This window comes from Molossus molossus, unplaced genomic scaffold (assembly GCF_014108415.1).
Source record: "Molossus molossus isolate mMolMol1 unplaced genomic scaffold, mMolMol1.p scaffold_m16_p_3, whole genome shotgun sequence".
NCBI classification, from domain to species: Eukaryota; Metazoa; Chordata; class Mammalia; order Chiroptera; family Molossidae; genus Molossus; species Molossus molossus.
This window is the reverse complement of record NW_023425366.1, coordinates 2886678-2909999: the sequence shown is the minus strand read 5'-3', so window position 1 is coordinate 2909999 and position 23322 is coordinate 2886678. Positions and strand designations below refer to the sequence as shown.

General features: G+C 50.1%; 1 protein-coding gene across 1 annotated transcript in view; it reads right to left on the bottom strand.

Moving 5' to 3' along the window:
* ARL15 (ADP ribosylation factor like GTPase 15) overlaps window positions 1-23322 on the bottom strand; it is a 350669-nt gene that overhangs the window by 199942 nt on the left and 127405 nt on the right. Inside the window, exon 3 of the mRNA XM_036279339.1 lies at window positions 15522-15581. Within this exon, the coding sequence (XP_036135232.1) occupies window positions 15522-15581 (60 nt within the window). The remainder of the gene's footprint in view (window positions 1-15521; window positions 15582-23322) is intronic.

Genomic DNA, 23322 nt, shown 5'->3' with positions numbered 1-23322 from the left:
TTACTGTGAAATAGTTGACATATAATAAACCACACATATTTAAAGTGTTCAATTTAAGTGTTGACATATGTGTATATGTGAAACCATCACAACAATCAAGGTATTAAGTGTAGCCATCACCCTCAAAAATTTTCCTATGACACTCTAAGCCCTTCAATATATCCCACCCTTTATCCTTGTCCCTACCCCTCAGGCAATCACTGAACATCTCTGTCACTAAATATCAGTTTGTATCTTTCTAGAACTTTCTATAAATGGAATACAAACTTAACCCAGTGTGGGAATGCTATGTTTTGCGATCCATTTTGTCTGACTTCTCTCACAGGGTATAATTATTTTGAGATTTGCCCACATCGGGGTATGTTCTAGTAGTCCGTTCCTTTTTATAGCTGCATACTATTTCACTGCATAGATATACCAGGTTGTTTATCCAGTCACCAACAGATAACATTTGGGCTGTTTCTGTATTTGTCCTATTACAAATGAAGTGACTGTGAACATATGTGCTCAGGATTTTGTGTAAAACTAAGTATTATTTCTTCTAAGAGATGGAATGGCTTAATTATAAGATTGGTTTGCCTTTATCTTAAGAGATTGCCAAACTGTTTTCCAAATGGTCGTAGCATTTGACTTTTCCACCATCACATAGGATAGTGCCAGTTCCTCTACCTCCTGTTAACACTCGACAGCGTCAGGCTTCTTGTCCTAGACATTTTAATATGTGTGTGGTGATTTTAACTTCTATTTACTGAATGATTAATGATGAACATCTTTGCCATGATTATTTACCTTCGTATTTTCTTTGATAAAGCATCTGTTCAAATTTTTTGCCCATTTTTAAGAGTGCTGTTTCTTTTAACATTAAATTCTGTGTTCTTTATATATTCTGGATATAAGTACTTTATCAGATATATGATTTGCCTGGCCTGTGGCTTGTCTTTTCATTATCTAACAGTTTTTCAAAAATCAGAAGTCTTGAAGTGTCATAAAATCCAACTTACCAATTTTTTCTTTATGGGTCATGCTTCTCGTATCTTATTCTGCCTAACTCAAGGTCACAATACTTTTCACTATGTTTTCTTCTAGATCTTTACATTATAGGTTTTATATTTAGGTCTAGAGTCTACTTTTATTTAATTTTTAAATTAATTAACTTCATATCTAATTTTACTCACTTTAACATGGTTTATGGTTAGAGTACTTTTAAGTTTTGTTTCATGTGTCATTATTTTTGTCTATTTGCTATTAATTTTTAATTTTATTGCATTTTAGTCAGGACACACATTATACATGGTCATGTGTGTAAAAATTTCATGTGTATTTCAAAAAACATGATTTTCTATTTGAGTACAAAATTACATAATTATCAGTTAGATAAATTTGTTAATTGGCTATTTAAGTCCTTTATATGTTTTTATTTATTTATTTATTTATTTAATCCTCACCTAAGGACATTTTTGCATTTATCTTCAGATAGAGCAGGAGGGAGAGGAGGAAGAGAGAGAGAGAAACATCGATGTAAGAGAGACACATCACGTAGTTGCCACCCACATGACCCCAACTGGGGCCAGGGACAAACTGCAACTGAGGTACGTGCCCTTAGTGGGAACCAAACCCGGGCCTCTCTGGTCCGCGGGCCGACGCTCTCACGGCTGAGCCAAACTGGCCAGGGCTACATGTTTTTATTTATTTGGCTAAATTTTCTACTGATTATAAATCTGTTGATATTTTTCTTACGTTTTTCTTTGTTTTAGTTTCATATAGTTCAGAATTGTGTAGTTAAATATGTGAAAATTTCTACTTACTCAGTTACTTTAGTATATCAATCTGATACCTTTTATTCTAGTTAATATTCTTTGCTTTTAATTTCATTTCATCTGACAGAAATACAGGGTGGGGGGAAAGTAGGTTTGCAGTTGTGAGTATACAAAACAGTTTATTCTTGTATTATTGTCCATACGAACAACTGTAGACCTGCTTTGGCGCACCCTATATTACTCCAAGTACTTTCTTTTCCGTGGTCTTCCCTTAGGGGATCTTCTCTATCCCTTTGTTTTTACTTGACTGTACCTTTGCATAGAAGAGGGGTCCCTCATCACCAGGTGTGGCTGAATATGTCATGATCATTTTTATGCCGTCCATATTATAAAAGGGAATTTAACCTATTTACATTTATTGTGATTACTAATGTATATGTAGATGTTACCTATTTATCATAACTTTTTTTTGGTTATTTTGTCTTGCTATTGTTTTCCATTCTTTCATTTTGCTGAATTTATCAAATTAAAAAATCTCTTTTAAAAAAGTTGTCATAAAAAAATTCACGATACAAAAAGAGCAAAAATTATATTTGCTTAAAAAAAAATCTCACTTGATCCTCTAAGATGAGTTATTATATTAATTAAATGTTATATTAATTGAATAAACCTTTCAGACAGTTGTTTTTTAAAATGTATGTATCAGCCTATATTATAATTGTAATGTTTACCCTTAATATTTAAAGATATATTTAAACTTTAACCTCTCTGTTAATTACAATCTACACTCTAAATTAAAAGAGAATATATTTTCATAGTTCTTTCTCTTGCCTGACTGCCTCTCCCATGTCAAAATCAGAAATAATGCTCTTTTCTTTTTTTATTTATTTTTTTATTTTATTTATCCTCACCCGAGGACATTTTTCCATTTTTTGTTCAGATAGAGTGGGAGGGAGAGAGAGGAAAAGAGAGAGAAAGAGAGAAACATCGCCGTGAAAGGGACACATTGAGTAGCCGCCACCCACACGACCAACCAGGGCCAGGGACAAACTGCAACCGAGGTACGTGCCCCTAAGCAGGAACCGAACCCGGGTCTCTCTGGACCGCAGGCTGACACTCTAACGGCTGAGCCAAATGGGCCAGGGCAGAAATAATGCTCTTTATTGTGTGTTTCTGTGATTGCAATTAACGCTTTCATCACTGGTATCCAGGTGCACATCTTTCCTTGACACTCAGAGCGCTCGTTAAATCTGAACACTTATTTAAGGCTCTTTTCCTCATATTTCTTTGATTATCTTATTCTCTCTGGTATCTCTTTACTCTCTTTTAGAACTCTTCTTGGAGGGAATCTGTATAACTATTCCCTTTAAATTTTCTCTCACACTTCCAAAGTGTTCCTTTTGCAAGGCATTCTGAGGGAATTCCAGCCTCAATCCTTCATGTCACTAATTTACATATGAGTTGTGTCAACAGACATTTTCGTTTACAATTTTCATGTCAGTTTTTAATGTCCTAAGTTCTGTGTTCGAGGATTTTTCATGAAGAGAAACCTTCCTACGTGAAAAGACACATTGTCTCTGAAATTCTTCTTCTGATCACTCTATTACCTCTAGGTCCTTGGGTACTTTTTCTTCTGACTGCTGACTGGGTGATCGTTCATGTTTGAGAATTTCTACCTGTTGCTCTTGTGTGTACAACTGCCTGCTTCCAGGAATGAACAGGGGCAAACAAGTGGCTTGTCTCCTGTGTGTGGGCCACCTGGCAGTCCATGCGTTACTGGACACTGCCCAACCTCTCTGAATCTAGCACCCACTGGAGGGTTTCGTGTGTGAGTAAACACAGCTGCTCTCCACCACTTCACACGATGAGAGCTCCAAATGCAAAGCCCCAATTAATGACTCTGATAAGCTCCCTGATGAATAATGGCTTCTCTTTCTATTTGATGTTTCCATTGTCTGCTCCTCAAGCTTTGTCTTGTTTTCCTGTAGTATAGATCGAAATTGATCTTTGTTATAGCTCTAATTTGCTATTGTTTGTTTTCTGATACAGCGTGTCATTTTAGGAGATTCTGGCAAGGGAGGGAGAATAAGCACATTTTAAAAATCAACTTTCAAATTTCAATCATAAGGGATTCACAAATTGGATAAAAAGTGATCATACACTTTATATAATAAATTCTCCACATTATCACCTCTCACAAGGATGCCATTAATATCAGTGAATTTCAAGTCTGAAATTATCAAGGGTCCTCAATGCAGCCTTTAGACACTATTTTGGATCTTAACGAATTAAGGGCAACAAATATCACGCCTCAGAAGCAAGTCTAACCGGTTGTTCTGTTCAGCTCGAGAAAACATCCGAGGACCAGCCTAGTCTGCAAAGTGATGAGGAGCTACACACGCATCACCTCTTTACTTGTCAAGCTGCCATTTCAACCATTAGTCCAGTGAAGGCATTCCATTTTGTCTGAGGACTCCCATAATTGTTATAGCCAACATCACTCTCCCATCAAAATATCCAAAGACACAGGCTCGGGGCGTGTGTGTGTGTGTGTGTGTGTGTGTGTGTGTCAGGGAAGGCACTGTGTGTCCGGGGCCTGGCATACAGCCATTATTCACTGAATACCCACTGAAACGAATTCAACAAAACTACATTTTGCTTCTGAAGGTTCTAGCATCCTCCGGCATCTTGAGGGCACAATTTAGCACATTTCTCTCCAGCATGGAACAACTTCAATACAATGAGCCCTAAAGATTCCCGTGTGTTTTTCGATTCTTCGTAGCTCTCCGCGCTGTGTACTAAGTACTGTAACAGGATTCGTGCAAGATGTAACCCAGATCACGGGAAAGGACAAGGAGACGGCACGGGGAAAAGGTGGACGAGGAGAGGGAGCAGATGACGCAGAGTCCCAGAGATGACGGCGGGCGTGGTTCCCAGACGTGGAGCCTCCGTGGCCCGTCCTCTGTGGCCATGCAGCTGCAGCCAGCCTGCTGCAACACTGCCCACACCACACCGGGACGCTTCTCACGGGAAACCGCAGCGGCAGCAACACTGTCCTGGGACCATGAGTTGTTATTTTATGTCAGTGGAAGAAAACTTTGAGATTTATCAAAATGTTGACTGCACAGCCCTGGTCGGTTTGGCTCAGTAGTTAGAGCGTCAGCCCGCGGACCAGAGAGACTCAGGTTCAGTTCCCCCGAAGGTCACGTGCCTCGGTTGCGGTTTGTCCCTGGCCCTGGATGGGGTCATGCGGGTGGCAACCAATCAATGTGTCTCTCTCACATCGATGTTTCTCTCTTCTCTTCTTCCTTCTCTCCCTTCCACTCTATCTGAAGATAAATGCAAAAATGTCCTTGGGTGAGGATAAAAAAATGTCGACTGTACAAAAAAAAGTAAACAATTGAGGAAGTCAGCGTTAAAGGAAAATGGGGATACTAGAATACAATACTGCCCGGTTGTTGGACGGCTCTAGGATCCCCAGGGGACAGAGCAAAGTAGGCACCATGAGTCTGCAGAGGAAAACTAAACTGGTTACATTACAGCAAGCAGGAGGACATGTGTCAGCATCCCCAGCTGCTACAGAAGAAAGAAGCCTGGAAAAGTGAAGTCCTGCCCTGGCTGGTTTGACTCAGTGGTTAGAGCATCAGCCTGCGGACCAATGGATCGTGGGATCGATTCTGATCAGGGGCACGTACCTCGGTTGCGGTTTGTCCCCAGACCTGGTCGGGCTCGTGTGGGGGGCAATCACTCGATATGTCCCTCTCACATCAATGTTTCTCTCTCTCTCTCTCTCTCCCCTCCCCCCCCTACTCTATCTGAAGATAAATTTTTTTTAAAAAATTGTCCTCAGGTGAGGATTAAAAATAAAAGAGAAGTGAAGTCCCTTGCCCAGTGTCTCGGGCCAGTTTTGTTTGTCAGCAGGAGACACGGGTCTCTTGACTCCCGATGTTGTTGCTGCAACACCTCCCTGAAACCAAGTACGCGATGAAAATGAGCTGCTATTATGGCAAAGCCCTGGGAGAAACAGACAACCTATTCCCTCGTGAGGGACCAGAAGTCAAGCTGAGAACCCAACACAAATGTCCCGCGAGGAGTTTGGTAGCCCTGGAAGACAGCGAGTGGCCTCCTGGCCCTGCAGAGACAGAGTGAGGCAGCGACCCCGCAGGCCAGCAGAGCCCTGTTGCCAAGGGGGAGTCAAAAGGCCAGGAAACTAGTTTCTAGAACATTCTCTATGCATCCAGCCTTAGAAGAAGTGATTATTAAGTGCTACACTCAGCTCTGACTGGGAAGACCGAGTTTCAAACATGTCCGAGGGCTCCGCTCCAGAAGAAAACAAAAATTAAGGTCAGGTCTGCATCGGCCAGTAACAGCCTCTGGGCCCCCAGAGTCATTTATTTGGCTCTGGAGCATCTGGCTCGGCCCTCCCTCAGCAAGTGTAAAAACGCTGTGCGCCACCACCCTGGGACCCCGTTCAACCAGTTCAGATAGCTGTGGCCTTTCAACTCCCGTCCAAGTGCCCTGGCTCCTTCCCAGCCCATTTCCCCGGCGCGGCTCAGCCCAGTGAGAAAGTACACAGCTCCGGGGCCAGGGCGGCTATCGGCCCAGAAAGGCCTGGTCCCTTCAATAGCACAAGTCACACCCGACCCGCGACTGTGCGAAGGGAGCCGGTGTCGCCGCCGTCCGCTCTCGAAGCGTCCCTGGAGCTGAGGCGACCCAGCTTTCCTCTTCCAGCCCAGTCCCTTGGGAAATAAACAGTGACGATTTATGAAACTTACATTTTACAGATAAGGAAACAAGAAGTCTGAATGCCGAGAGGACGGAGTGTCTCAGGCCACAGTCTGCTGGCCGAGCACATTCACCCTCAGGATCCCACCACGGAACGGGGGCTGCGTTTCCCTGTGCGGCGCTGGCGGGGCACCGGCACCCTGCGTCCTGCCCTCTCTGCGGCCCTGCTCAGGGCTGTCCCGTTCCTTTGTCAGGGTCACCGTGTCTTGTCCCCCCCATAGCAGCCCCTGTGTGCAGATGTCTCAGACAGTTCCCAGTGGCAAGGAGCTGTCTCCCGACCAGCAAGCAGCCCAGGCAGCTGCGCTTGGCCCTTACGCGTGCTGGTGACGACCTCCGAGCCGGCCTGCCCAGACCACTCCTCTCCAGACGCACCCATGGCCGGGCTGACATTGTCCGGATTCCTCCTCTGCCTTCGCCGGGGCCAGTGAGCAGATGAAACTCACGGGATCAGTTAGATTATTGCTATTTTATATGTTTATTTCATGGGGTGGGGTCTTCCAGGAAACAGAAAACCTACCCGACAAATTCTAGCAGAGCTGCCCCACTCGGATGATTTTCCCAGGAGGTGGGCGTGGGGAGACGGAGGAACATTCACGACACGCACAATGTGGAGGCATACCGGAGGAAGACTAGAGAGCCCTTCCTCCCTCTGAAATCAGCTTGAACAAGATTCTGGAGGGAGAAGCGGTTCTGGCGAAGCCGTCACGTGGCCGGGTACAAAGAGCAGACACTAAAGGCAGCGGACGGCAGTCCCCCCTCCCCCGGCCGCGAGCAGGGCGCCCTGGACGCTTCTGGAGAAAGGAGAAACGCAGACGGCCCCGGCCGCGCGGGCACCGACGGTAACGAGCAGGAAGCGAGGAAACAGCACCTTTCGCTGGGAGCCCACCCCTCCGGGCAAACGAAGAGACAGCGTCAGCATCTGTTTCCTATCACAGCTCAGCTGCCGGAGAAGCAGCCGTAAAACAACGGCCTAGCTGACGATGCTCAGGAACCACTCGGTCACCGTGGCCTGGGACGACGACTCTGCACTTTCCACAAGACCCTCGCTGCCCCCTGAAAAAATCCACAACGTGTCTTCACAGAAGAAACCAAAACCAAGTAAACAGAAGTCTCCGTGAACAGCCCGTCTGACCGGCAGGGGCAGCAGTGACGGGCGTGCAGGGCAGCTGACTGCTTCTGGGCTTTTCTCGGTCTTTCCCAAGGTCGACGGGGAAGGCGGGACGGCCACAGAGGGCACTGGGCGGGGTGGGGCCGGGAGTGGGGACAGAGGGACAGTTCAGACATGACCACGAGTTATCAGAGGAAGAAGACTAGTCACCTGCTACAACCAGTCTCGGCTGCAGGACTCGGTCCGGGAGGGAAAAGGAACACGATGATGTCTGGGTCCTCCACCATAAACAGTCCAAACCCAGCGAGTTAAAAGGTGACAGCCTCTCTGGATTCTACCAGTGTACAGAACGAAGGGAAAACATCGAGGTTTGCATCACGATCTGTTTGTAGGTTTAAGTGCTGGAAGTTTCCGAAATAAAACCCGTCCGAGCCGTGTGATGTCACCCAGTGTGACTGGTGTTTCCAGCTCAGCCAAAGGCCAGATGCGTCACTCACCTTAGGACGGTGGCTACCACACAGACACCAGGCAGGACGGCGGCCTGGGGCACTGAGACAGACAGAGAGACTTGTCAGGAAAGGTGCTAAGGGGGAGAAGGACTTAATACTAATGCGCGTGTTCTGCAGAAGAAATCCGCAGGGCAGCTGACCGGCAGGCTCCCTCCCCAGGGACCAGCTTACGCAGCAGGAACGCAACGCAGAAAGGACCACCGGGTGCGAGACGGAGGCAGCAAGGCCGCAGAGAGAAAGGCACTCGGTGTGTGCCTGGGTTGTTTGTGAGGACCTGCTGGGGAAGAAGGCTTTATTGAAAGGGGTTTTGGGGGGCTGAGGGAGCAAAGGTATAATTATAATAAAAGTAAATCTTCCTAAAACGCTAGCTACGGCAGACGATCTCTGAGACGTCACCTGACGTGAATTAGCTGAGTCCTCAGCAGGGTTATAAGATGTAGGAACCATTATTGCTCCGCTGACAGAGAAGCAAACAGACCCAGGAAGGGGGCTCGCCTAGAACCACGCAGAACTGCCGGGCTCTGAGCAGGTGGCCGGGAGGGAGGAAACATCTTCGAGAGCAATCTGTCCAACCAGGACCCTGCACAAACCCCAGAAAAATAAAAATCATAGAGCAAGACAGGTAGCGTAGTGAATTCGAACTGAAAGAGAAAGAACGTAGATCAGTTTCGAAATAAACTCCCCAAATGAAAGACCACGCAGGAAAAACAAGTTCGCTGAGCACGATAGCACAGCACATCCCTCCCGGGATCCGACGACGCGCAGCCTTGCTGGGCGGCATTCGCGTCCCCTCAAGGACCGACGGGTTAACGAGGACCCTGCCCGAGGCGATGAAGGGCGGCTGGGCTTTCGCCGAGGAGAGAAGGCCTCGGCCCTGGGACACTGGGACATCACCCCGTTCCAGAAGGCGGCCACGTGCATCGTGTCCTCGGCAAGTACTCGCGGAGGAATGAACTGGGAAGAAGGAGAGTATGAGGTTACGCTCGGGGAAGATTCTAGAAGGCAGGCTGGAAGAAGTCGGGAGAGGAGCACACCCCAGCCCTCCGTTCCTGCCCCAACTCAACCCGTTGAACTTGAAAGGACTAACCAGAGACCGAGAGGGAAACGGAAGGGAACGGCAGCCGAGGACAGCGGTGAGTGTCCTGTCCACGTCTCTGGGCAGAAAGCCGGGTGTCCGTGTTCACCGACGCGGCGCTCATGGAAAGAAGGCCAAGCGTGAGGCTGAACTGTGCGTGTGACGAGGCGGCTGCAGGTGTGGGTGGGACACGGGTGAAATGCTCTGTGGGTCGGGTCCACCCGTGAGCGCAAGCGCTCGGATTCACGCCCCACCCGTCTCCAAATAACCGCAGTCACGTCCCTGGACTCCTGCCTGAGGTCCCACGTCTCATGATCTATGAGACAGGAAATCTGCTCTCTGGGTGAGAAGCTGCCAAGATGAAATGAGACTGTGTGAGAGGAGAGAAATGGGGATTAGGAAAAAAATGGGGGACGGATTTGAGCTCCAACTTCAGGTAAAGACGGGCGTCGGGAGTGCAGCCCTGAAGGGTGCGGCAGGTGAGGTGAGGAGCAAGTCCTCCTCAACACGGTGACCACGCTCGCCGAGGACTGCGGCTGGCCTGCCCGAGTCAGCCCTGGCCCTGTGTGTACCCCCCCTTAATTTTGTTATTTTAATAAATGCCATTGACTTCGAATATTTGTTCCCATGATTGTCTCCAACACTGAACCATGAATTCCTTAAAGATAGGAGAAATGTTTTATTTTATTTTTTGATTGATTTTAGAGAGAGAGGAAGGGAGAGGGAGAGAGAGAGAAACATCGATGAGAGAGAACATCGACTGGCCTCCTGCACGCCCCCCACTGGGGATCTGGCCCACAACCTGGGCCTCTGCCCTGACCGGGAATTGAACCGGCGACCTTTTGGTGCAGGGTCGACACTCAACCACTGAGCCATACCTGCCGGGATAGGAGGTGTGTTTTAAATGCCGTCAGTCCATCCCCTAGGATCATGCTTGACACACAGTTAGTTGTGCTAGAACAACTGGAACACACCGTAAGAAGCATTAACGTGATGAGAATCACAGAAATGTTCAGGTGGGAGAAACAGCCTCCTCAAAGAAAAAATCGGTAAGAACGTAGAATTATGTATGTATGTATATTACACGCGATGCATGTCAACTGTCCACATACATAATACAAACGTCCATCAGCTATGTGTACAAATGTCAAATTTATTATGAGTTCTCCCCAAAGTGACTTTCATTTCCTTTGACTCCGTTGGTCACGGTTATTTCATCCCACACACTTCGCGCAGGACAGGACGTGCACGTTGAGGCCCCTACTCTCTGGGAGAGTGAGAGTCTGACTTAGTTGAGAAGGGCTGTGGGGGGCCTGGGGACTGTCTGCGGGGGAGAGGCAGGTGCCCATGGCCCCGCCCGAGTGAAGGGCAGACGGATAGCGGTGCTGAGCACCCCGCACCCCACAATCGTATCTGCCATCTCTACCCCGCACCGCACAGTCGTATCTGCCATCTCTACGCCCATCTCTACCCCGCACCCCTCAGTCGTATCTGCCATCTCTACCCCATCACTACCCCGCACCCCACAGTCATCTCTGCCATCTCTACCCCGCACCCCATGGTCGTATCTGACATCTCTACGCCCATCTCTACCCCGCACCCCATGGTCGTATCTGACATCTCTACCCCATCTCTACCCCGCACCCCGCAGTCATCTCTGCCATCTCTATGCCCATCTCTACCCCGCACCCCGCAGTCGTATCTGCCATCTCTACCCCATCTCTACCCCGCACCCCACAGTCGTATCTGCCATCTCTACCCCATCTGTACCCCGCACCCCGCAGTCGTATCTGCCATCTCTATCCCATCTCTACCCCGCACCCCGCAGTCGTATCTGCCATCTCTACCCCATCTCTACACCGCACCCCACGGTCGTATCTGCCATCTCTACCCCATCTCTACCCCGCACCCCGCGGTCGTATCTGCCGTCTCTACCCCATCTCTACCCCGCACCCCGCGGTCGTATCTGCCATCTCTACGCCCATCTCTACCCCGCACCCCGCAGTCGTATCTGCCATCTCTACCCCATCACTACCCCGCACCCCACAGTCATCTCTGCCATCTCTACCCCGCACCCCATGGTCGTATCTGACATCTCTACGCCCATCTCTACCCCGCACCCCACAGTCATCTCTGCCATCTCTACGCCCATCTCTACCCCGCACCCCATGGTCGTATCTGACATCTCTACCCCATCTCTACCCCGCACCCCGCAGTCATCTCTGCCATCTCTACGCCCATCTCTACCCCGCACCCCGCAGTCGTATCTGCCATCTCTACCCCATCTCTACCCCGCACCCCACAGTCGTATCTGCCGTCTCTACGCCCATCTCTACCCCACACCCCGCAGTCGTATCTGCCGTCTCTACGCCCATCTCTACCCCGCACCCCGCAGTCGTATCTGCCATCTCTACCCCATCTCTACCCCGCACCCCGCAGTCGTATCTGCCATCTCTACCCCATCTCTAACCCGCACCCCGCGGTCGTATCTGCCGTCTCTACGCCCATCTCTACCCCGCACCCCGCGGTCGTATCTGCCGTCTCTACGCCCATCTCTACCCCGCACCCCGCAGTCGTATCTGCCATCTCTACCCCATCTCTACCCCGCACCCCACAGTCGTATCTGCCATCTCTACCCCATCTCTACCCCGCACCCCGCAGTCGTATCTGCCATCTCTACCCCATCTCTAACCCGCACCCCGCGGTCGTATCTGCCGTCTCTACCCCATCTCTAACCCGCACCCCGCGGTCGTATCTGCCGTCTCTACGCCCATCTCTACCCCGCACCCCGCGGTCGTATCTGCCGTCTCTACGCCCATCTCTACCCCGCACCCCGCAGTCGTATCTGCCATCTCTACCCCATCTCTACCCCGCACCCCACAGTCGTATCTGCCATCTCTACCCCATCTCTACCCCGCACCCCGCAGTCGTATCTGCCATCTCTACCCCATCTCTAACCCGCACCCCGCGGTCGTATCTGCCGTCTCTACGCCCATCTCTACCCCGCACCCCGCAGTCGTATCTGCCATCTGTACGCCCATCTCTACCCCGCACCCCACAGTCATCTCTGCCATCTCTACCCTGCACCCCGCAATCGTATCTGCCATCTCTACCCCATCTCTACCCCGCACCCCGCAGTCGTCTCTGCCATCTCTACCCCATCTCTAACCCGCACCCCGCGGTCGTATCTGCCGTCTCTACGCCCATCTCTACCCCGCACCCCACAGTCGTATCTGCCATCTCTACCCCATCTCTAACCCGCACCCCGCGGTCGTATCTGCCGTCTCTACGCCCATCTCTACCTCGCACCCCACAGTCGTATCTGCCATCTCTACCCCATCTCTAACCCGCACCCCGCGGTCGTATCTGCCGTCTCTACGCCCATCTCTACCCCGCACCCCGCAGTCGTATCTGCCGTCTCTACGCCCATCTCTACCCGGCACCCCGCAGTCGTATCTGCCATCTGTACGCCCATCTCTACCCCGCACCCCACAGTCATCTCTGCCATCTCTACCCCGCACCCCGCAGTCGTATCTGCCGTCTCTACGCCCATCTCTACCCGGCACCCCACAGTCGTATCTGCCATCTGTACGCCCATCTCTACCCCGCACCCCACAGTCGTATCTGCCATCTCTACGCCCATCTCTACCCCGCACCCCGCAGTCCTATCTGCCATCTCTACGCCCATCTCTACCCCGCACCCCGCAGTCCTATCTGCCATCTCTACGCCCATCTCTACCCCGCACCCCGCAGTCCTATCTGCCATCTCTACGCCCATCTCTACCCCGCACCCCGCAGTCCTATCTGCCATCTCTACGCCCATCTCTACCCCGCACCCCGCAGTCCTATCTGCCATCTCTACACCCATCTCTACCCCGCACCCCGCGGTCGTCTCTGCCATCTGTACGCCCATCTCTACCCTGCACCCCGCGGTCGTCTCTGCCATCTCTACGCCCATCTCTACCCCGCACCCCGCGGTCGTCTCTGCCATCTCTACGCCCATCTCTACCCCGCACCCCACAGTCGTATCTGCCATCTCTACCCCATCTCTACCCTGCACCCCGCAGTCGTATCTGCCGTCTCTACCCCATCTGCTCGACTGCGCCCCTGCTAGCAGAAGTTTTGCCTGGACTGACCACCCGATGGAACACCAGTTGCCCCTGTCTTCTGAGAAAGCCTCTGTCGGTGAGTAAAGGTGCCCTTGTGTCCACAGGCTGAGCCTGAGGCACTCAGTTCTCTCCTCCTGGAATGAGACGTCCTCAGTCAGGCAGCCTGATGCCCGCAGGCCCCGACTCCCCGAATGCCACAGCCTTATCCTGGGATGGGCTCCTCGCTGCGCAGGGCTGACGCTAACCCCTAGGAGAGCTGGTCTCTTTACCTGTTAGCCTACTTCTCATGCATTCTTGGGTGAGCTTACGCCCAGTGCCCAGTCCTTTTCCAGGCAGAGTAGCCCTCAACAATATCTGTCAAAGAAAGGAGTCAGTGAACGGACCACCAAGGAATGAATTCCCTCCATCACCTGCCTCTGAGTATGTGACCCAGGACACACGACTGGATTCTACCCAGAGCATCAGCTTCTCCCTGACACAGTCTCTCCACTGAACTTTTAAGACTGAGGGGATGAAGCAGAAATATCTGGGACAAAAATAATTAATTAATTAATTTTTTTAAAAAAGAAAGAAATTGGAAGACAGCGAGAAAATAAATAGAACGGAGGGAACAGACGACCACAGGCCAAATGCCACGTGTCATTAGCTGGGGAACTCAGGCATATGTCCCAACCCCTGTGTCTTTTCCCCGTGTCTCACCTCAGCACAGAACAGGCCGGAACAACACACCTCGGCCCGGGAAGGCATCAGCATTTCCTACACCTGGAGGGGTGCGCCGGGAGCCCCGGGTCTGGCCTGGTGATGCTTCAAACAGCAGGGTTCTCGGCCTATCCGTTTTGGTCCCACGGATGCTACAGTCTGTTCTCTGACCACAGGAGGGTCCAGGAGAAGCAGGGTCCCGGGGCCCGCCAGGTAACCCAGGAGCCGCAGCGGCAGACCAGCAGCGGCAGGGTGCGGCACCCCGAGTTCATCCTCGTACCGGTCATGTGCTGTCGCGGTGTCTACTTGGGTCACAACTCTAACCCTCCTCGTGCCCGTCCCCGCGCTAACAGTCAGCCTCAAGGAACACAGGTTCTCAGTTTTCACACGGAAAACGCATTTCGTTCTGTGTCATGACTCCAGTAGTCAATACGACAAGGCCAAATATCTCCAAGGACAATCGAAGTTATCGACCACGGCCGATTCGGAGTGTTCACGCCACACAAGCCAGAGGCGCTGTCAGAGGCACCGAGAGAGCACACCTGGCCCGGACACAGCTCTCGAGAACCACACCTGACGCCTCAGCTGGGCAGCTGGGCCCCTGAGGGGACGCAGGAGGCGGCGGTCCATCAAGCACTGTGAAGCCAGCATCCACTGTGACTTCGGTTTTATCAAGTGACAAGCAGGTCAACAGTTCGAATGAGCTTTAAAAAGTGACAGGGTAGGGCCAACATCACACCGTGAGTAAAGAAGATACGGATGAGAACTTTCTTTTCAGTCACTGAACGCGCCAATCCTCCTGAACACCAGAGCACTCCCCATTTTCCTGCATCATTAGAGGATTTAGTGGGTTCACTGATTCGACCGATTCCTTTGTTAACCTATTTACATGGGTTAAGACCCCGAATGACATAAAACACAGCCCAAAAATCCCAGACAGAGGGTATAATGAAAGACGGAGTGATGTATGGTTTGGGGTACAGCCTAGCCAATAAATGTGCTTGACCAGCAAAGAACCCATTGGCGAAGATTTATCATCGGAACAAATACACTCCAAAAAGACCTGATACCATGAAACCCGCAGTGTAACTACAAACAACTCTAAAATACAGTTCTTCGTCCAGCTAGAGCTTATTTTTCTATGTTGTTTTATCCTGTAATTATTATATATTCTCTTCATGTATTTCATTCAAGAATGAATTTCTGAATAAGTAAAACCAAGGGGTATAGTTTCTGAAATGGCACGAATAGTCTAGTTCTTTAATTCGTACAAAAGAAAACGAAGTTTATACTACTCAGAACTTATCAACAACCTCCAAAACATAGAAAGAGAGGGAGATCTTCCTGGGAAACGTATCGTCGAGGGCAAAGGCAAACAGGCATCCCCCGCCAGAGTCACAGATCACTGTGGTTTAATTACATTAACGCCAAATGAGGAAAAGTTAAAGGGAGACAAAGAAATTACTTAAAATGTGATACCTCCAAGTTCCTTCACGTTCAACACGGCGTTCTGGAATGGCACTGCTTTTATACTAAAACCTAAAATTAGAAAACAAAAAAAGAATCAGCAACGACTTTCTAAAATGCAGAAGATGCTCAAATCCTCTTTTTTAGTCAGGTTAAGAGTTACTTTATTCAGCTCATATTTATACTGGAAACACAATTTCTAAGATGAATTAATCATCTGATAGTACCCGCTACCGATTTTCAAAACATAGTTGTGTATTACAGCAAAATATAAATCACCCCTTTCTTCAAAATGTTGTTTTATTCTTTAATTAATAGATAATGTCACTCTGAAAATTTTATTCATCGTAAGAAAGACACTTGTAAATACAGAGAAACTTCAAAGAAAATATTAAATCTAATGGGACCTTTGCATTGAACTAATTCCTGAAGTTAATTTTCTCTCACAAGTAACAGAGAAACCCTAGAGATTAGAGTATCTAAACTGCAACCATCTTATATTATAATTATAGAATATTTGTGTTAGTTTTCTTTTAAGGACATGGTTAATGTCATACATACATCTTTCTCAAAAGAACAATCACAATTATTTATGCAAAGCAATTCTTTTATAATGCATGTAGTAAATGATTTCTATTATAAAATCTATTCAGAGTGTAGTCTGCTGATTACGTGTTTAGGACTTAGCTATCACCGTTTAGGTCAATTCCGCTGTAACATACGTGAGTGTACATACCCTGTACACAGACATACATGCACACAGGCAAACAAATGCACACACTGAATATTTCTGAAAGGACCATAAGAAACTAGAACTCGCGGGTTCTGGGGAGGGCCAGGGTCTGGAGCCCGCAGACGGGACAAGCTGCTCCAGTGTCCTTTGAATTCCTCACCATATACAAGCACCCCTTTTTCAACTAAAGCCCACTAATTTCTAAAAGTTAATTGACTCGGTCATTTTCTGAGCACGCAGGCAACTTAAGATTTTAAACATCATTCCATATGTACAATTACAGAGAGATTAAACACGGTCCCGTTTGGAGAAACCGTCTCCAGAGTAAAAGGGAGACGGAAACCCTTCGAATTGAAGCAGGTTGGGGGGGGGGCTGGACAGGCCCGAGGACAGTTCTTTCCACGGGCTGTGCTTCCCTCCATGAAGAAGAAAACTGGCAGGTGCCTTTATGTCCCACCTCTTACTACCTCCTTGTCGCTGTGCACATTCCTAGCACCGCAAGCGTCTATGCGGTACCCTCCGCGCAGGGAGTGGGTCACGCGGAGTTACGCTGACTGCGCAGTCAGACAGAGCTGGTGCTCAGCGAGCTCGGGGCCCACGCGCGACCTCCTGCCCAGGTTTTCCTGCCTGCAGACGGGATGACAGCCACCCCTGCAGAACTATTGGGAGGAGGAGGTGACACATGCATGACCTTCATCGTACGCCTGGCACGAACGGGCATGCCATCTGAGACTGCTGGCGCTGTGCTGCAGTCGATACTTTGTTGTCGATGACTTTTCCACTAGTGCGTGTATCTTCTGCGGCCCTGACCATGGACTCAGGCTGGAGACCCATCGGCGCCCTTGGCCGGCCGCCCGACTGCATGCCATGGAAGCACCCCGCCAGGGCGACGGGGGTGGGAAGACCCGCTACAAGACCAGCCAGGTGCACTGGGCTTGCTGAGAAGCCTCCAGGCACACTCTGCCCGCGGCTTCCTGCAGATGCGCAGCGGCCCGGCAGCGCGGCCACTGGCGCACACGGAGAGGAGGAGGGGACCCACGGGCCTGCGGGAGCCTCTCCAGGTGTCTGGCCTCTGGGGAATTCACGACAGTGCCAATCCCAACTCTGCTGGCACTGACCGAGCCGCGCCCGCAGGGGACCCGGATGTGGAACGCACCGCCCTCCTGCCAGGGGTGTGCACGGGAAGAAGGCGTGATTGTGAAACCCCGAGAAGGAGAGGCCTGTGCACACGGTGAGCAGTCTGCTGGTGGCCGTGCGGCCCAGCCGAAGGACGGGTGTCCAGAGACATGGGACAGGCCACTCTGCAAAGCAGCAGCCTCGCCGCTCGGAGGCAACGTCCGTCTGCTTCGATCCCCAGACGCTGACCCGCTGCAGGCACCCACCGGGAAGTAATATCCTTCCCGAAGCCGCAGCGCCTTATACAAAACACACCTCTGAAACGTCGTCTTCCAACACGCAGGTTCTGGCGCAGGTGACCGTCTTTAATCCTTGCACAGATTTCATAATAAACTGACTACAAAAATGTCCTCAAATGTCCACGCTAAAAAAAAATAGGGACCTAGCAATGTTATTTTATAGGCATATAAATGTTTCTGCGGAATACTCGTAAATGTTCTCTCTCCAAAGAGAACACAGGAAGCTAGATTTATACGCAAAGGTATACGCGGTCTTCCCTTCTGATGTCTCCGTATTATTTCTACCATAAAGCTGTAGTAATTAACGTTCCAAGGATGAAGCCTCAACAGTCAGTCCAGAACATAAGAAAATGTACTGTTCTTGGAAAAATAACACGACTTTTCTGTTTCAGTCATTCTAAATGTTAGCAGGGATTAAAAAGAATTAGAAGTTAGAGACACACGCTCGGTTCACCAGAAGGGCACTTGAGAAGGGTGACGACCACCAGATCTCCTGTATTTACCTTGGGTTGGCTGAGGTCAAGTAGGGAATGACTATTTAGTAGTGAGACAAAGGTCCAGCCATGGAAATACTGTTCCTCAAGGGTTGCACTGGGGAGGAAAAACCCCCATAGAACATAGACTCTCCTGCAGATGCCCAGGTTCAAGTTCTGGCTGCATGTTATTAATGGTTTGACCTTGAGTAAGTTACTTAATTCCACTGTGCCTCAGTTTCCTCGTCTATAAATGAGATTGGAGGGCCCTCAGTGCTATAAAGTGTGTGTGTGTTTTTAAATAAGCAAAACTAGCCCAGCCGGTATGGCTCAGTGGTTGAGCGTCGACCCAGGCATCAAGAGTTGCTGGTTCGATTCCTGGTCAGGGCACATGCCCAGGTTTGGGCCCGATCCCCAGTGCGGGGCATGCAGGAGGCAGCCAAGTGATGTTTCATCGATGTTTCTATCTCTCTTTCCCTCTCCCTTCCAAATCGCTCTCTAAAAATCAATAAGGAAAAAAAATTTTTTTAAAAACATTAGAAAATGAGCAAAACTAAAACTCCAGAACACCAGTGGTCAACAGATGACTCTTGGATGCTCTCTCCTGGTCGAGACCATGTGTGGCCTCCGGCCCTCACGTATTACGAGGATGAGACCAGCTGTCACACCAGTCAAAAACAAACCTTTCCTGAGGACTTCCACAGACTACACAGCTGCAGTCTTCCTCGCTCCCAAACCCAGTCTGCTGACTGCGTCTCAGACGCTCCCGCTTCTCCACAACCTCACCGCACAGCCTGGCAGGCCGCCGCCATCACCACCTGGCCAACCGCGGGTCTGTCGGCGGCCCGATCCTCTCCACGCGTCGGCGGAAGCGCGCTTCCTGAAACGCACGTCTGCTTATATCACTTCTGTTTCAGCACCTTCTGAGAGCTTCTCAGTGCTCAGGGTGAGTCCCAAACACCTAGCCAGCCCCGCCCAACGGAGTTCCTCTCACCTTCTCCAGCTTCCCCCCCATTTCCCTTCTCAGTGTCCCTAAAACAAGCTGGGCTCCTTCGACCTCAGGGCCTTTGCACAGACTGCTCCAAAAGCACGTGATAGTTCCCGTCTGGCAAAGCCTTCCCCCTGCCAGTGGAGCTGCCTCCGGGGCTCCTGCACGAGGCTGGGCTTCGTCTGTTTGCTGGTCTGGAACCCATGTCCCCCCAGCTCTCGTCACTTCCCCGTGTGACTGCCACAGCTGAGTCACACATCCGTTTATTTATTCATTTTACATCCCCCAGCGGCACTGCCCAGCAACGGAGAAGCGGGGCAGCGTGCACCCCGTGGGCCAGTTCGAGGCGCAGGGCAGGATCTCAGGGTTTGCTGACAGGTCTGTGCTCACAGCTGCTGTTTCCTGCTGCGGCTGTCAGGACAGCCCACGGGTCACGCCCGCGCGGCGCTGCCAGGAGGCAAGGGAAGTCGGGAAGAAATGCCGCCATCACCTCGTGCCACATTCACAACCTGCCCCGGGCCGCCGCCGAGCTCACCTGCCCTCCTCCGCACACGCAAGCTCACCAAGCCGTACTAGCGCGTCCAAGTCTGAGCCCAAATGCCGGTGGAGCTGACTGGGGAAACCCACGTGTCTAATAAACCCACGAATGTATTTTCCCTACTGTTTATAAACAATCCAACGCAAGGAAGCCAGCGCCGTGGTCTCAGGTCTACACTACGCTGCCCTCTGATTAATGGAATAAAAACGACAGCATGAGTTTAGAAAGTGCTTTTAAATAGACGTTAGTAATGAAACCAGGACCTCGGGCAGGAGGAGGACGCCCAGCTGAGCCCTGAGCGTGTGCTCATGCTGCTTCCTCGGAATGCCAGTGTCCTCTGCGGCCCCGCACAGGACCTCAGCGCCCATGGGGCCTTGCCCGGCCCGGTCACAGCGCTGACAACCCGTCAAAGATGGGGTTCTCGGTCTTAAACCCCTCATCTGCAAAATTAGTGGACTAGATTAACTCCTCCAAGTTTCGTCTAGCATTAGGGTCCCAGTGTTCCTATGAAACAGGAAGAAAACAGCAGTAACAAGGAGTCCACCATCAAGGGTTCCAGCATTTGGCGGAAGGCCTCAGGGAAAGGCCTCCCCAGACTCCGCTCCCACAATGCAAGGCCTCAGCCCGAGTCACGCAGTCATTTTTTCCTGGCCTACCTAAGCGACATGAGTAAGACTGAAACCTCCCTTAAGAGTTAATCCCACACATTTTAATAAATATATGCCTTAGTAACTCTCTGGGGAAATAACTGTTTGTATAGACTTTCAGTTTTTGTCCTTTCGTCCTTAAATCCAACACAACCTGTGATATAAGAGGTGGATTTGGAATCGTTAAGGCAGGCAAAGCATTCCTGGAATTGCAACAAATTAGTTTTGGGAAGGAGACTGGTCTATTTTTATTCTTTGTGTGGAACACATGAGTATTTTACTTGGACCTGCAGACCAACCTCCTTCCAACCCCCCTACTACACACACACACACACACACGCGCACACACAGATATGTGGCGTGTGCTTCCGGGATCTCTGGGTTACTCCAAGAACTGTTGAAGGGAAAGACATTCCACAGATGTGGTGGCCCGGACCTGCACCCAGGGCATGATTTATGTCACAGTAGTTTTGTGATGCTGGAACAATGGTCCGGTGAAATTCTTCTCAATATGATTTCAACATCATAAAAGGAAATCTAATCTACTGACATTTCTAAAACTTGGTCCTTCAGCAGATCCCCGAATCCCACTCTCTACCTCTTCTCCTATCTGACCACACACACAGCTAGCAGTCAGAGCGATACCCCACTCAAAGCTGCACACAGTCTTTCTGTATTTCGTTCAAATTGTCATCACCTTTTCCTGTTGTAACGGAATGCCACGCTCCCTGACAATCTTTTACATGGGGCAACATGTACCTTTAAGAGATACTTTCAACCCCTTTCGACTCCAAGTGTTACTTTTCTTCAAGTGGCTCTTGTTACCTCAATATATTATTCGACTCTGTTCTCTGGCTTAAAAAAAAAAAAGTGGCTATTTGTGTAATCTACAGGTTAACAAGCCCTTCTATCAACAATCCCTGCGGGTGTACAGTCGAGGAATTCGCCCTGGCCGGAGCTCACTTGTGTTTCTAGACCAAGGTGCACGCTACCCGGTGTCTCCTTCTCCGGCAGGGCCGCTCTCGGGAGGCTTTTCTTGGCTCTTTGAGTTTTGACCATTAAGTATCTTTTTTAACTGGTGTCAAAGGTAAATGATTGCTGAAGTCAACAATCCAATAGAGTTTCGATCCCCTTCCTTCTGCAGCACAGGCGGACATGCTTGCCCTGCTGCAGCCGCGGGGAGGGCCCCCTCCTGCCGCTGGACGTCCACTTTGGGGAGCCAGCTCTCAAGGCACGTTCTCGGCAGCCGTTCCAACCCCTCCGACCCACGCTTCATTTCTAAGGGGCGTGGGATCGTCAACACGTCATAGGGAAGGGATGGGAAAGAGTAAATTTAACGTTGCATAATTTGGAGATGCCGACGAAGCAGATTGTTGTTTTGACACGTTCTTTTGTAGTTTTGTATTCAAAACTCATTTTGCATGCTTTCATTTAAAAAGTAAATGTAGCCCTGGCCGGTTTGGCTCAGCGGTTAGAGCGTCGGCCTGCGGTCTGGAGAGACCCGGGTTCGGTTCCCGCTAAGGGCACGTACCTCGGTTGCAGTTTGTCCCCGGCCCTGGTTGGTCGTGCGGGTGGCAGCCACTCGATGTGTTCCTTCACGTCGATGTTTCTCTCTCTCTCTCTTCCTCTCTGTCCCTCCTGCTCTATCTGAACAAAAAATGGAAAAATGTCCTCGGGCGAGGATAAAAAAAATAAATAAAAAAAATCAATAAAAATAAATAAAAAGTAAATGTAAATTTACTTTTACTCTCTTCGAGATTGAAAAATTTAAAGGTTGGGAAATATATTCAACTGAGGTACCACATTTTAATGAGCAAACTCCCTTGCTATTGGACATTTACATGACTTCGAAGTTTTAGTTACACAAAATGTTGTGAGGAACCCCTTTGCACGTATAGTTCCTCTGAAATTACATGCTCAAAATAAATTCTCAGGGGCCAACTGCTAGGTCAAAAAATGTGAATGTTTTGGTAGGCTCTGACTTACATGAATAATTGCTTTCCAAGACAAGGGGCACTGCCAATCAATGCCACCAACAGGGCCTGCCACCCAGAATGCCCGCCACCACGGCGTCCCCAGCACTGGACTGTGTCGGACAGAAACAAGCTGTGGTCAGGTGAGGTGTGACATTCACATGGTCTTGTTTATCCTCCAGTGAAGATGAGCTTCCGGTCAAGTTAAACCTTTTCCATTTATTTGTTGGCCATTCATTCTTTTCATGAATTATCTTTTTGTAACTTAGCTTATTTTGTCAGTTAGATTCTAGACACTCTACACAGGTGACTGAATTCTCTCAGTGGGACCTCCATACACTCTTGTCTGATACAAATACTTCTCAGCAGTCTTTGTCTTACATTTAACTCTGGTTATTCTGAATGTGTTCTAAACACGCTACATGTGTGTGCAGCTCGTCCCCCCTCTTCCTTTCTAATTATTCGCCCTGGGCCCCTGCAGCTCTCTTCCATCCTCACGTGGAAGGCGCTATGCCTGCGTTCTCCTAATTACCTTTCATGCCCCTGGGCTTTGTCACCCCACCGCCTTTGTTCTCCTTCCGCTACCTGCACACGGAACCCCTGCCAGGGGCGCCGAAGTCCCGGAAGCCAGTGAGAACGTGCCAGCAGTGCCCGTGGGAACGGGCGCCGACGGCACCTGCGGGCCCACCGCAGGGGAAGCAGCCAGTCCTCGCTGCTGCTCCCCCTCGGCATCACCGTTTGTTCTCCACCCTCCTGCCCACCTTCCGTCCCTGCTGCACACACAGATGCTGTTCTCCACCCTCCCGCCCACCTTCAGTCCTGCTGCACACACAGACGCTGTTCTCCACCCTCCTGCCCACCTTCAGTCCCTGCTGCACACACAGATGCTGTTCTCCACCCTCCTGCCCACCTTCAGTCGCTGCTGCACACACAGACGCTGTTCTCCACCCTCCTGCCCACCTTCTGTCCCTGCTGCACACGCAGATGCTGTTCTCCACCCTCCTGCCCACCTTCAGTCCCTGCTGCACACACAGATGCTGTTCTCC